The following is a 12,267-nucleotide window of genomic DNA, read 5'->3' as shown; positions in this document are numbered from 1 at the left end:
AAGAGACATCCCCAGCATGTCGTGAGTGAGGAGGGGAACACACGTGTGAGTCTATTGGGGGTCAAATACCACAGGACCATCACTTTTAAGGCTGATTCCCTGTGGAGCAGAAGCCTATGCATTCTCCGAATCTCTTACCAAAGACTGTCCCATTGTTTATTTGGAATTGTTTGTTCCAAAGTTTGTTTCTCTCAGTGCCTGGTACAGGTTTGTAAAGTAAAGGATTGTGTCTTGGATAGTGGCGTACATTCAGGAAATCAACTCTTTTCTGCCTTCAAAGAACCTGACCAAGGTTTTGAATGCAGTGAGAGCTCGGCGAGCGAGTTTACGGGGTGTAATGCCCACTGGCAAAGTTGGAGGGATTAGATCTGAGAGGTATCCGGGACGTGGAAGTCTCTCTTACATCACTCAATAGATTTGATGGAGGGTCCCTGGAAGAAGTCACTCAGGTACCTGTAGTCAACCCAACCCAAGTCAAGTCTGTGAACGTTTAAGGGTTGACGGCTGGCGTAAGTAAGTGTTTTTAGTTGGTCCCAAAGGCCAGGCACATCTTATGTTTGGGGTACTAGATACGCAATCCTAGGACAACTGTTTTTCGGAAGCCAGACCAAATCCCACAGTGCTTGGCCTTGATGGAGCCACGCTTTTTCGCTTTCTCTGACCACCTGTTCTGACACAAATCGGAGGTGAGTCCCCAGTAGTATTCTACCAGTTTCAGACATGCTAAGCCCTCCCAGTGACTAGGGAATTACAAAAACTCATCCTTCAAGTCACAAATGAAGGATTAGAACATGGGTTTCTTAATAAAAATGAACGCAAATTTCTGAATACCACTTCAGCTTACTCACCAGTGATTTACACTCTTCCCAAGGTTCATAAGTGCCAGGATAAGCCACCCGGCAGACCCATCGTATCAGGATGTGGATCCATTCTGGAACCACTGGGTCAATATGTTGACGTCTTTATTAAAGACTTTGTGCCAGAGACTGAATGCTACATACGTGACAGTATGACCATGATCAACTTAGTTGATGAACTCCCATTCAACCCCGCATCCGACACCTTGTGTACGTTGGATGTGGAGTCGCTCTATACCAACATCCCTCAAATTGACTCACTACTGGTTATTGAACAAGTCCTCAACAAACGACCAAGCCCCATGCTGTACCCACGATCTTTATACTCCAACTTTTGGAAATTTGTCTGAACCGAATTTCTTCCTGTTTGATGAATAATATTATCAGCAGGTGAAGGGTATGTATGTGGGGGCAGTTTTTGCCCCAAACCTAGCCATACTCTAGATGGACGAACTGGAAACCAACCGTATACTGTCGCCTATGAACCCATTCCGCACTGATATTTCTATGTGGAAACGGTACATAGATGACATTTTTATGATTTGGCAGGACTCTGACACAACTTCGTTACAATTTATTCACTGGCTAAATAACAATTGTAACATACTCAACTTTACTTTGACACGCAATAAGTCCACCATCCCATTTCTTGACTTGAACATTCAGCACAAAGACTGGATACTAATCACAAATTTATTTCGAAAGCGGACAGAGAGGAACATCCTCCTAAGATATGACAGTCACCATCCCCGTGCCCTGAGGGATTGACTACCTTACTCGCAGTTCCTCCCTATCAGAAGGAATTTCACACTCAATGAGGACTACTTTTGTCAGGCGAATGTCCTCAGTAACAAACTAACATCAAGTGGGTACCCATGCAGGCTATTCCGGAACTCCCTCAAAAGAGCCTGGTATTGCCCCAGAGATACACTTTTGGAACCCAAAGAAAACCCCAAAACCGCATGGTCTGTGTGACCACTTTCTCACCGGCATCACACTCCATTAGGAAGAGCGTCACCAAACACTGGGGGGTTCTGAACTCGGGAATACTTAACTTAGAACGCCCCTTGATCGCATTCCGCAAAGCAAAAAACATCAAAGATCACATAGTATGCGCAGCACTACCATCTACCAAGAGCACAGGAACCCACAATGGGCTCTGGGGCCTCCCGCCGCTAACAGGTCATGCCAAATGTGGTGATTGTATTGTTTGCCAGTTTACAATTGAGGGTAAAGAATTTGTATTTTACAAAATTAAGATGGTATTGCAATTTGAAAAGGTCTCCAATTCAAACAATGTAATTTATGCAATTCTTTGCCCCTGTAACACAATTTACAATGGTCAAGCAACACAAAAGGCAAGAATACGGATCTGCCAGCACCGTAGCAGAATATGCTGCAACACTCCAAATGCCCCGCTGGTGGAACATTTTCAGGCAGCAGGCCATACTGAAGATGACATACGGTGGACAATAATTCGCGTGATAAAGCCACCACCAAGGGGCGCAGACATTGCGCAGCTCCTTAACTAGGAAGAACTTAAATGGATATTGAGAACTGGAAGTATCCACACAAGCCTCAATATTCTGGACGATTGGACTTCATTAATCTAACTGTTACTTTTTCTGAGGTTTCCTGCGCTTGTGATTTTTACCACAGACATTTATTATTTCAACTGCCCTGTTTTGTCCTGTTGTTAATGCCTAAGGTGCTCTTTTAACTCCACTACTGGTTTTACCGCTATTACAATGTATTGAGGTTCGTTTTGCTCTTATATTAGGAGTTCTGCCATTTCTGGTAACTTCTCTTACTGGTTTTACTCTGTCTCTCTATTACAATTAACCATGCCTATTTATTCCTGCACACTCCAAGGTGGCCTTGTTCTTGACAACTAGGAGTCTCTTTTCCATTTCCTTGTCTTAATAGGCTTTTTGATTGTATTGCTGATTTTATCTCTACTGGAATGTACTAAGGTTCGTCCTGCTGCTTTTTGTACTAGATCTGTTATTCCTGACAAAACTTCTCTTACTTGCCTCATTCTGTCTCTTTACTACGGCTTGCCTTGCACCTTGATTACTTCACACTCCAAAATGGCCACTGCTTTGACAACCAGGAGTCTCTCCTCTATTTCCATATCCCCGCTCCCCTAACCTAGTTCTTCCAATTGTAAGTGCCTTAAATAGTGTCTACTCTCGGCTCAGTCATTGCTGTGACCGGCAATGTCATGACAGTCTGAAGACTGGAGACGGTAAGCGCGCTCGCCTTATTTACTCGCCCTCATATCACAGACTACGCTTCCAATCTTTATCTATCTATCCATTTCCTTCCCACAGCATGGTTCCGGAACCATACTTGAGACCGCATCTGCGGCTTGGTTTACATTGCTAAATGTACATTCTGGATCTTCCCTAACCAGTAAGCCTGGTCACCACACACACCGTGGTTATTCCCACTTGTTGGTCTCTCATCCCTAACCATCCCCTTACTCCTTCCCTTTAGCACTAGTACAATAATCTAACTCTAGTCCGCACAAGCGACTTGCTCCAACTTGAACTATCGTCACTTTGGAAACCTGCTATCCGATAAGCGCGCTCGCCCTGCACGCCACTGTTACTTCGAACCTATATACCTCCCTTTATTAATATAAATTCTACCCATTGTAAGTCTCAACCTTCCGGTACGTCATCCCTTGTACCTGCACCCAGACCTTTATTTAAATGATCCCACGCTGGTCAATCTCTATCTTGCCTCCAAAGACAGCTGGCCATTGACCCAGGGTAAGCTATTCCCACCTGTGATAGCATTAATGTGCTTCTCTAGCTTTTGGAAATTCTGTCATTTCCGTGTAACTGCCACATACCACACGGCTACAAATAAGGTTAATTTCACCCCTTCATACACCCTTGCCAGATCTCGCTTCCACCCTGATCGTCAGCATTCCTTTTTCCTTTTATCTGTCTCCTCGCATCAACTTTTCTATAATTTTTCACTGTATGTTTATTTTCACATGCTTGTTTCTAAATAGAGGAGCCTCGCGCATCAAAACCGGAAATCCCACTATAGGCAATCTCACGAGCATCTTGACGTACACCGAATTCCCCTTGTATGTAAATTAACTCCAAATTTCCTTTCTTTTTCTTTCTTCAATTTCTCCAATGGTTCTAGCAATTAAGTCATATTTAAACAAGCATGCTTATTAAAATGTCCGGAAGATGATAACAGTATTTTCTCAAGGGATCAAAATGCAGTCGACACCTTGTACACCATATACGCTTGTTTTAAATGTCCTAATTTTTGTGTTATAATGTCTGCTGTATATTCTGTTTCTTCTATGAGAAATGTGTTGTAAACAAACATTTTCCCTTGCCTGAACCCTTCACTTTGTTGTACGTCTTTCTTGCTAAAGTTGGATACAAGCTTGTGTCCCACTTAAAAACTGCTTCTTTGTAAATATTGAATTGATTGCCCAATAAATATCTGTCTGGCTGGACAGATTTCTACAATATAGTACTGATTGGGTTTATATTAATTGTCTTTCAACTATTTATTGTCTGGGGACCACTGTCTTTAGAAAAAAGTTCAATTACCCAAAGGTCCCTGACCAATTACGAATTGGGTCTCTTTGTCCTTTTACAATAAGCCTCCCAGTGACAGCAGGGTCATCAGAGGTTTGTTGCAGATGCAGGACTTGCACCACACAAGACAAATAGATGCCCTTTGTTTTGGAGGATTCTAATTTCCGTATCGGAATGGGTGTGGGCAGCTTTTGGAACAAGTCGTTCACCCTGGGTAGTACATTCATTATATACAGGGGTCTCCATCGTCTTGAGTCCTCGATACTAGTGTGTAGAAAGGCAGGCTAGTTGGCCTTACTCCACCCATTGAGGTGGGGTGTGATATTAAGGCCAAGGTAGTGGATAGATCGCAGAGCCCAGCAGAAAGCTGCCAGGGACCGCAAGGAGGGACTAGTTAGTCCAATATGGTGAGATTGAGGACTTTAGATTTGTCAATGTTAACTTTGAAACCCACTTCTATCTAGATGGTCAACGTCTCTACCATTCGGGTGAAGAGAAGTAGGGATAGCGTACAGCACTGTTTGTACCCCTTTCAGTCTGTATGGGGTACTTTGTCCATTAAAGCGGATGGAGATGTGTAGGCCGCTATGATTCTCTCAATCATCCTCCGTCCAATCACAAGCTTCCAGTACCGCCTGCTTCAGTGTCCAGTGCGAGAAGCTGCATGGGGGTGTGAGGCATATAGGCCTTTTCATCCAGGCGGACTAGCGACCTGAAATTGTCTGCTCCTTGGGGGTTGAGGATGAAGCCCAATTGGTCCAGGTCGATGAAGCTTAGGAGAATGGGCTTGTTAGTGTAAAGCTTGGCATCCGTTTTCAATAGAGTGATGGGGCTGTATGAAGCACAGTTGATGGGGTCTTTCCTGTGCTTGGAGACGTGTAAAATTTTAACCCCCACATGGTGGGGTTCAGAATTGTGGTGTGGCTGAAGGAGTTAAATAAACTGTGTGAGTTGGCCCAGGAAGAACATTTGGAACAGAATGTGACCGGGAGGCTATTAGGCTCCGGGGATTTTCCAATGGGCATCATCTGGAGTACCTTCTGACTTTCTTCAGGTGCAATTGGAGCCTCAAGGAGTTCCTGTGAGTGGAGGAAATAGGAGTCCAATCGCAAGTGTGCCTTTATGCCTTTATATAAGGGGGTTATTCATTGCCCTGTCGGTAAAGGGCTTGATAGAAGCGGTGAATCGGCCTGTCGTTATCTGGTTCCTTGATCTCCTGTGTGCCGTCCTGAAATTTAAGCTTTGCTGTGTGTGTTTTTGCTCTTTAGAGGCACAGTTTACGTGCCAGGAGAGTTGTGCCTTGTCCCCCTGATCGTAAAAGCACTTCTTCCTATACAGCAGGGAGCTCTCAGCATGGCTTGTTTTATGAGACTAAAGATGGCCAAGCAGGATGGCCAGTTTACTACTGGAGGCCCTAAATGTGGCTTGTAGGTCTTGCCGATCCAGTGCCTTTATTTCAGTGGTGAGGGTATGCTCCATGAGTCGTGACTCCCAAGCCCTGTCAATCCCAATTTTGACTGTGTGTTGAATTGGTTATGAAACTAAATGTGTTATCAAACTGAACATGGGAGTTCCCATTTATTTCAGGAAACGAACCTGATAATGAGACTGGTGAAGACTGAGAAGAAAGGTACCCCAGTTATTAGTGTCACGTGTTGTTCTTCGTTTGAGGTGACCGAGTTCTCATTAACATGATAGAATTGAAAGTAGGCTATTATAAAATTCTTAAGTTTGCGTATAAAAACCTTAATTTCTGCCTTTTTATTGTGCTCTATAAATGAAGATAATAGACATCGCAACCTTTTCTGAGCTGACTGCTATCAGCCGGTAAAAACGGCGATGGCTTGAGCATGCACAGTAGAGTGTATAATTCACAGCTGTCTGTTAGACTGCCTTCCTCGCCCTTATTTTGGTAAAAATTTTCAATGGCAAACATACTACCTAGCTGTGGTGGTGTGCATAATAAATTAATTAGAAAAAGACAGAAAATAGGGAGGGCGAATTTGAATATCTTCAGCGACCAAGTCCGTGGATTGCTTCCCTCTCGGGACCTGTCTGCAGGAAATTATTGGGATATGGGGCGAACACCCTCTTAATATTAGATTGGAGAAGGATCTGTAGAACAGTTGAACAGCCTCTGGAAAATTGACTCTGACGTGAGTATTGAAAATGAGAAGATAAACACTGGAAACTTTAAGCTATTTGTGTAAATAGTTTACTGATGTCTGGAATACAAACACTATGGCTTATCTGAATTTTTGCTAATCTTGGATGCCATAGTTATGGTTGCTGGTCACTTTTACCCATATGTCCTACTAACATTAAGAATTTGACTGAGCCATTTGTCATTTCTCGCGATCAGTGCAGTTTGCCATGCACTTCGATATGATACCCGATTGTGTAGATTATGCCAAAGCCCAGTGGAAGCATTTGAAAATATCTTGACCCATGCTAAGGTCTTTTCTGCATTTGGCTCAACTTCCGTTAAACCACTGTTGGCTGCTTGTGCCACTATAGGCGAAAGAATTGTTTGATATAATATGATTATAAACCGTCACTATTGTCCCTAAATATATTTGCGATCATTTTATCAAATGTTTAGATGTGTAGTGTATTGTGATATTTAATTTTTTTATACGATTTTATAAACTGAGCATAGATAGGGGTCGGCATAATTTATGTAATTCTGTGTAGCATAATCCCATGGAATTACCTAAGAATTCCACGAAATTATGCGTGAATTAAACGTGAAGATTAATTCTACGCTTAGCAATATTTCTTAGCACATAAATGCCCCCTCGCATCCAAAATGGACGTAAGGATGCATTTTGCTTTAAAAAATGGCTCTAAATGCAACAGAACACAAATAGTAAGCGTGAGCAGCTGCTCACACTCACTAAATGTGCTCCTAGCATAGGATTAGTCTCCAATTTACTACCAGCATTTAGTGCTATTTTCTTAGTGCAAAATGCCCCATTGCATCCAAAATGGATACGCGGAGGCATTTCACTCTAAGAAACTGTGCTAAATGCAGCAGAACATAAATGGAGTCAGCGGCCCCTCGCTAAATGTGCCGTCATGGTAGGTTTATTTCACTCCAAAGTACTCTTAAATGCGTGAGCAGAAGTAATCACGTAATTATCGTTAATTTTACATCATAGAGTAATGTCTAGCTTGCAGGTTTGTTATGTTATGTTATGTTAAATTAATTTATTGAGTGCGCTAACACCATTAGGTTTCTTGGCGCTGTGCAGAGGGAGCAGGGAGGAGAGACAGAAAATAACATAACAGAGAATGACAACTAATAATACGCTACAGTAAAAAGGTACGTTTTAAGGGAAGATCTGAATCTGGAGTAGGGGGAGGACAACCTAAGAGAAAGGGGTAAGGAGTTCCAAAAGGACGGGGCTAAGAAAGAAAACCTAAGGCCACCGTGTTTCTTCCGCTTGAATCTAGGGACAGAAAGTAGAACCATTTGAGACGACCGAAGGGTGCGGGAGGGAACATACGGATGAAGCAAGGAAGAGATGAAGGAGGGGCCGTGACCGGTGAGGGATTTGGAAATGATGCAACCAAGCTTAAATTTACAGCGGGCAGAAACCGGAAGCCAGTGGAGACTTTTTAGAAGAGGTTGAACATCTTGATCTCTGGGTTGATGGTAAATCAGGCGGGCAGCCTGATTTTGGATCAACTGTAGTCTCCTGAGTTGGTATGCAGGAATGCCTACGTAAAGTGCATTTGCGTAGTCAAGCCTAGACATGACTAACGCAAGCAGGGCCAAAGTGAGGGCATCGGTGGTAAGTAGGGGAGAGATTTTGCGTATTTTCCTGAGCTGGAAATGGCTGGAGGAAACTACAGCGCTGATCTGGGGTGTCATAGATAGATCGTTGCTTATGACAACTCCCAGACTTTTTGCTGAGTTGACGGGACAGGGGGGGCTGCCAAGATTGGCAGGCCAAAAGGAAGAGTGCCAGGGATTGGAGGGCCCCCCGACAAGCACCAACTCAGTCTTGTCGGGGTTAAGTTTCAGATGGTTAGTGCCCATCCAATCACTGATGAAACAGAGGGTGTTTTGGAAAGTGGAGATGGATTCATCACTGGAGTCAATAGTGAAGACCAGTTGAATGTCGTCCGCGTAATTGAACGCGGAGACATTAAATCGACGGAGGGAGCGGATAAGCGGGGCCAGGTATAAATTAAAAAGGAGAGGGGATAAGGAGGAGCCTTGCGGGACACCACAGGTTAGCTCGACTTGAGAGGCCGAAAACTGGGACAACCTGACAGCTTGATGGCGATGGGTCAGGAAGGAGCGCACCCAGTCCAGAGCAGTGCCCCGGATGCCAGCCTCTCTGACACGGTCGACCAAAATATCATGGTCGACCGTGTCAAAGGCGGCCGACAGGTCTAAAAGAACCAGGGCTTGACAGGTGTTAGAGTCGGCGCCCCTGCGTAGTTCGTCCATCACAGAGAGGATGACTGCTTCTGTGGAATGCGCAGGTCTGAACCCAGCCTGCTGGGGGTCCAAAACACAAGAGGCTTCTATAAAAGAAGTAAGGGTTTGAGTGACATGGGACTCCAGGACTTTGCTAAGGAAGGGGAGGAGGGAAATAGGGCGATAGTTGCTCATGGTGGACGGATCAGCCGTAGGTTTTTTCAGAATGGCGACCACCTCAGCCCGTTTGAAGGAACCCGGGACCACCCCCGTGGTTAAAGAGTTGTTTAAAAGGGCTAGAGGGGGGTCTGGGCAGGAAGTGAAAGCTTCGCGCAGGGCCGAGGGGGGGCAACAATCGCTAGGAGAACCAGAAGAGACTTTGAGCAAAAGGGGGAGAAAATTATCTTTTGAAATAAGGGGAAGCTAGGATAGGGTATGGGTGATGTGGTAAAAGGGAGTGCTGGGGGGGGGAGGAAGCAGATGAGGCGTGAGCAGAAATGCTGGTTTTGATTTTAGCAATTTTGTCCACAAAGAATTGATTCAGGGAATCACACAAAGACTGGGAGGGTAGCGGGGCAATGGTGACTCTCGCCGGGTTAGATAATTCCTCAACAATAGAGAAAATATCTTTGGACTTATTAGTAGAGTTCAAAATCTTGTTGGAAAAGTAACTGGATTTAGCCTGGGCTATAGCGGACTTGTATTCCCTCAGCTGAGAAGAAAAGACAGCTTTTGTCTCCGAAGTATATCCTCGACGCCAGCGTCTTTCGGCCTGACGGAGACTAAGTTTCAGTGCCTTGAGTTCCTCGGTGAACCACCTATGGGCGTCGTGACTGCGCCGCGTCTTAACAGGTTTTAGAGGTGCCACCGAGTCAGCGGCGGAGACAAGCCATTGGGTGAGGTTATCAGACTGAGAGTCAATGGAGGTGGTGGGTCCCGTGATAGAAGGGGCCGATAAGCTCAGGAGGGAGGTAAATTTATTGAGGTCGGCCTTGTTCCAATTACGTGCCAGAAAGTTAGATTCTCTGGTGATATTGGCCGGGGGAGGCTTGGCAAGGGAAAAAGTGATAAGTAAATGATCTGACCAGAGGCAGGGAAGAACAAGGGGAGTGGAGATGTCTAAAGAGGAAGTCCATACCTGGTCCAAAATATGACCTTTAACGTGCGTGGGTGTGTGTATGTGTTGGGTACAATTGAGACCCAGCATGAGGTCAGAAAAGGCGAGTGAATCAGGGGTTTCGTGAGGGTCCGATGGCCAGTAATTGAAGTCACCGAGAACCAAAACATTGGTGTTGTTGATAGTTAGCTGCGAAATGAGCTCCCCAAACTGAACTGAAAAGTTTGGCATAGGTTGGGGGGGACGGTAAACTAGGACACATATGAGAGAGGACCCAGGTTGCTCCAGCCTAAGAGCGAGACAGTCGGTCATAGGGATGCTGGGGGTGGACACAGGGGAGAACCTGATTGAGTGACTAATGATGGCTGCGACCCCGCCGCCCGCTTTGCCAGAGGGGCGATTGGCTTGCAGTATGTAATATCCTGGGGGGATGGCCGCCAGGATATCAGGGGAGGAATCATCTGTGAGCCAGGTCTCGGACAGGAACAAGATGTCAGGCTGTTCCGATCCTAGAAGATAGAAGATGTCAGTTTTATGGCTAACCAGAGACCGAGTGTTAAGGTACATCACAGATAAGGGGGAGTTGGGGGCAAGTCCCGAGGTAAAAGAGCGAGATTTACCTGCCAGGTCCGGGGGCCTGTAAATGGGGGATGGGAGAATAATCTCAGGAAAAGATTTCCTGGGTGCGGGCAGGCCGCATACAGCATGCTTAACAGAGGTTTCTCTTGTTTCTCAATTTGCGCAGTCACTGAGTTGGGCCAAGCAGTTGGTGACCAACGCCTGGATGACATAAGCTAGAGACTTCTCACTGTCTATCATTGACAGATGCAGACCTACTTAATCTCTCCTCCCCGGGCGCTCAGCCCAGCTCAGCCCAGGTGTCCAGATAAAGCATGGCCAAGTTACAGATGTCTTTCCACTTTGGGCAAGATAGGACCTTGGGCGAGGACCCCTGCCTTCTTTCACTCTCTTGCATCCTATGTTGAAGCACACCATCAGCCTCCCTCTCTCTAATTCAGTAACCAAAAGCATTGTTGCCACTGGATCGCTGATTGACACCTTTTTACAGTGAGTTCCAAAGTGTCGTCTCTCTATTGGATTCGGCTATAGCTGCTCCTGGGTGGACCCTTCCGATCCAAGTATCGAGGAGGTGGTAATTTTCCCTGGGTTGCTCCTCTGCCTTGCCAGGGTGTACTCATCATGGCATATATTGTGACTTTCCCTATAATAGCCATTCCTGTGGCTTACGTCCTGCTTCTCTTTGACTGACGCGTCGGAACTTGCCTTCACTTATTGTATACATCCATTGCCATGGGCTTCTTCACAGCTTGTGGGTGGACTCTTCATGCTATATTGCATGGCTAGTTGTATAATTAGACATGGTTAGGTTTTTTATGTGCTGCTTCTGGGTGGGTTCCCCAGATCATATTCAATGGCTGGTTACACAATCCTAATTCCTGTGTTTTGCTCTTCTGCCACTCCTTCATGAATTCCTGAACACATTCTCTGGTTGATGCAAAATTGCATGTCTCTGGACCGTTTACACACAGGACATATTTCGGTGCCCCTTAATCAATATGGTTTAAATTGTCTGATACAAACGACTTTGCATGTGTGACATCCACATTTATTTTCACATTTCTTTACACACAGACTGATGCACATACTGATACATACTTGCTGCAGAATGGTTTGAGTAGTTTCTGACTTACATGTGCACTGCTCTCACACATTACATACATGTACACCCATACACTAACACCTAATGTGGAAAAGCCATCTCATATCACTTCAACTTCACACACAGTTACACACAGCGACAAAACATGATGAAAGCACAGGTCTTTTCAGAGGCATACACTCTTTCATACAACTCTTTTGGAGTGCCGCTCTACTCATCCGCAAATGTGCTTTGGCGCCTTTTCAGGGGTGTGAAGTGCTGTATAAATGCAACTACAATAAAGTACATTTCAGGAAAAACTCTGGGATGCTTCTGTTGACTTTATTTATTTTACTTCCTTATGGCTCCATTCCCTCTGTTAATATAAGCACCAGGCAAGTCAAAATTATTATTTTAATTGAATAATCTGAATTTGTTTTCTCTATTTTTGATATCTTTAAGGCACATGAAGATCCCATGTATGATTTAATAAGAGAGAACCAGCGTCGTGAAAAGGAACGAAGGTGAGAAGCTTATTGGGTGCAGCGATTAGTTCAAGGCTGCATTTATAATTTGGGCAGTCGTTAACTAGGCATTTGTAGATTTGAAGTTCTCATTTTATTTAC

At 44.8% G+C, this 12,267-nt stretch overlaps 1 protein-coding gene across 1 annotated transcript in view; it reads left to right on the top strand.

The window, feature by feature from the left end:
* RP9 (RP9 pre-mRNA splicing factor) overlaps positions 1-12,267 on the top strand; it is a 102,481-nt gene that overhangs the window by 66,824 nt on the left and 23,390 nt on the right. Inside the window, exon 5 of the mRNA XM_086964800.1 lies at positions 12,104-12,165. Within this exon, the coding sequence (XP_086820926.1) occupies positions 12,104-12,165 (62 nt within the window). The remainder of the gene's footprint in view (positions 1-12,103; positions 12,166-12,267) is intronic.

This window comes from Lissotriton vulgaris, chromosome 4_1, assembly GCF_964263255.1.
Source record: "Lissotriton vulgaris chromosome 4_1, aLisVul1.2, whole genome shotgun sequence".
NCBI lineage: Eukaryota > Metazoa > Chordata > Amphibia > Caudata > Salamandridae > Lissotriton > Lissotriton vulgaris.
Note: the sequence above shows the minus strand (reverse complement) of the source record. Positions and strands in the feature narration are given on the sequence as shown.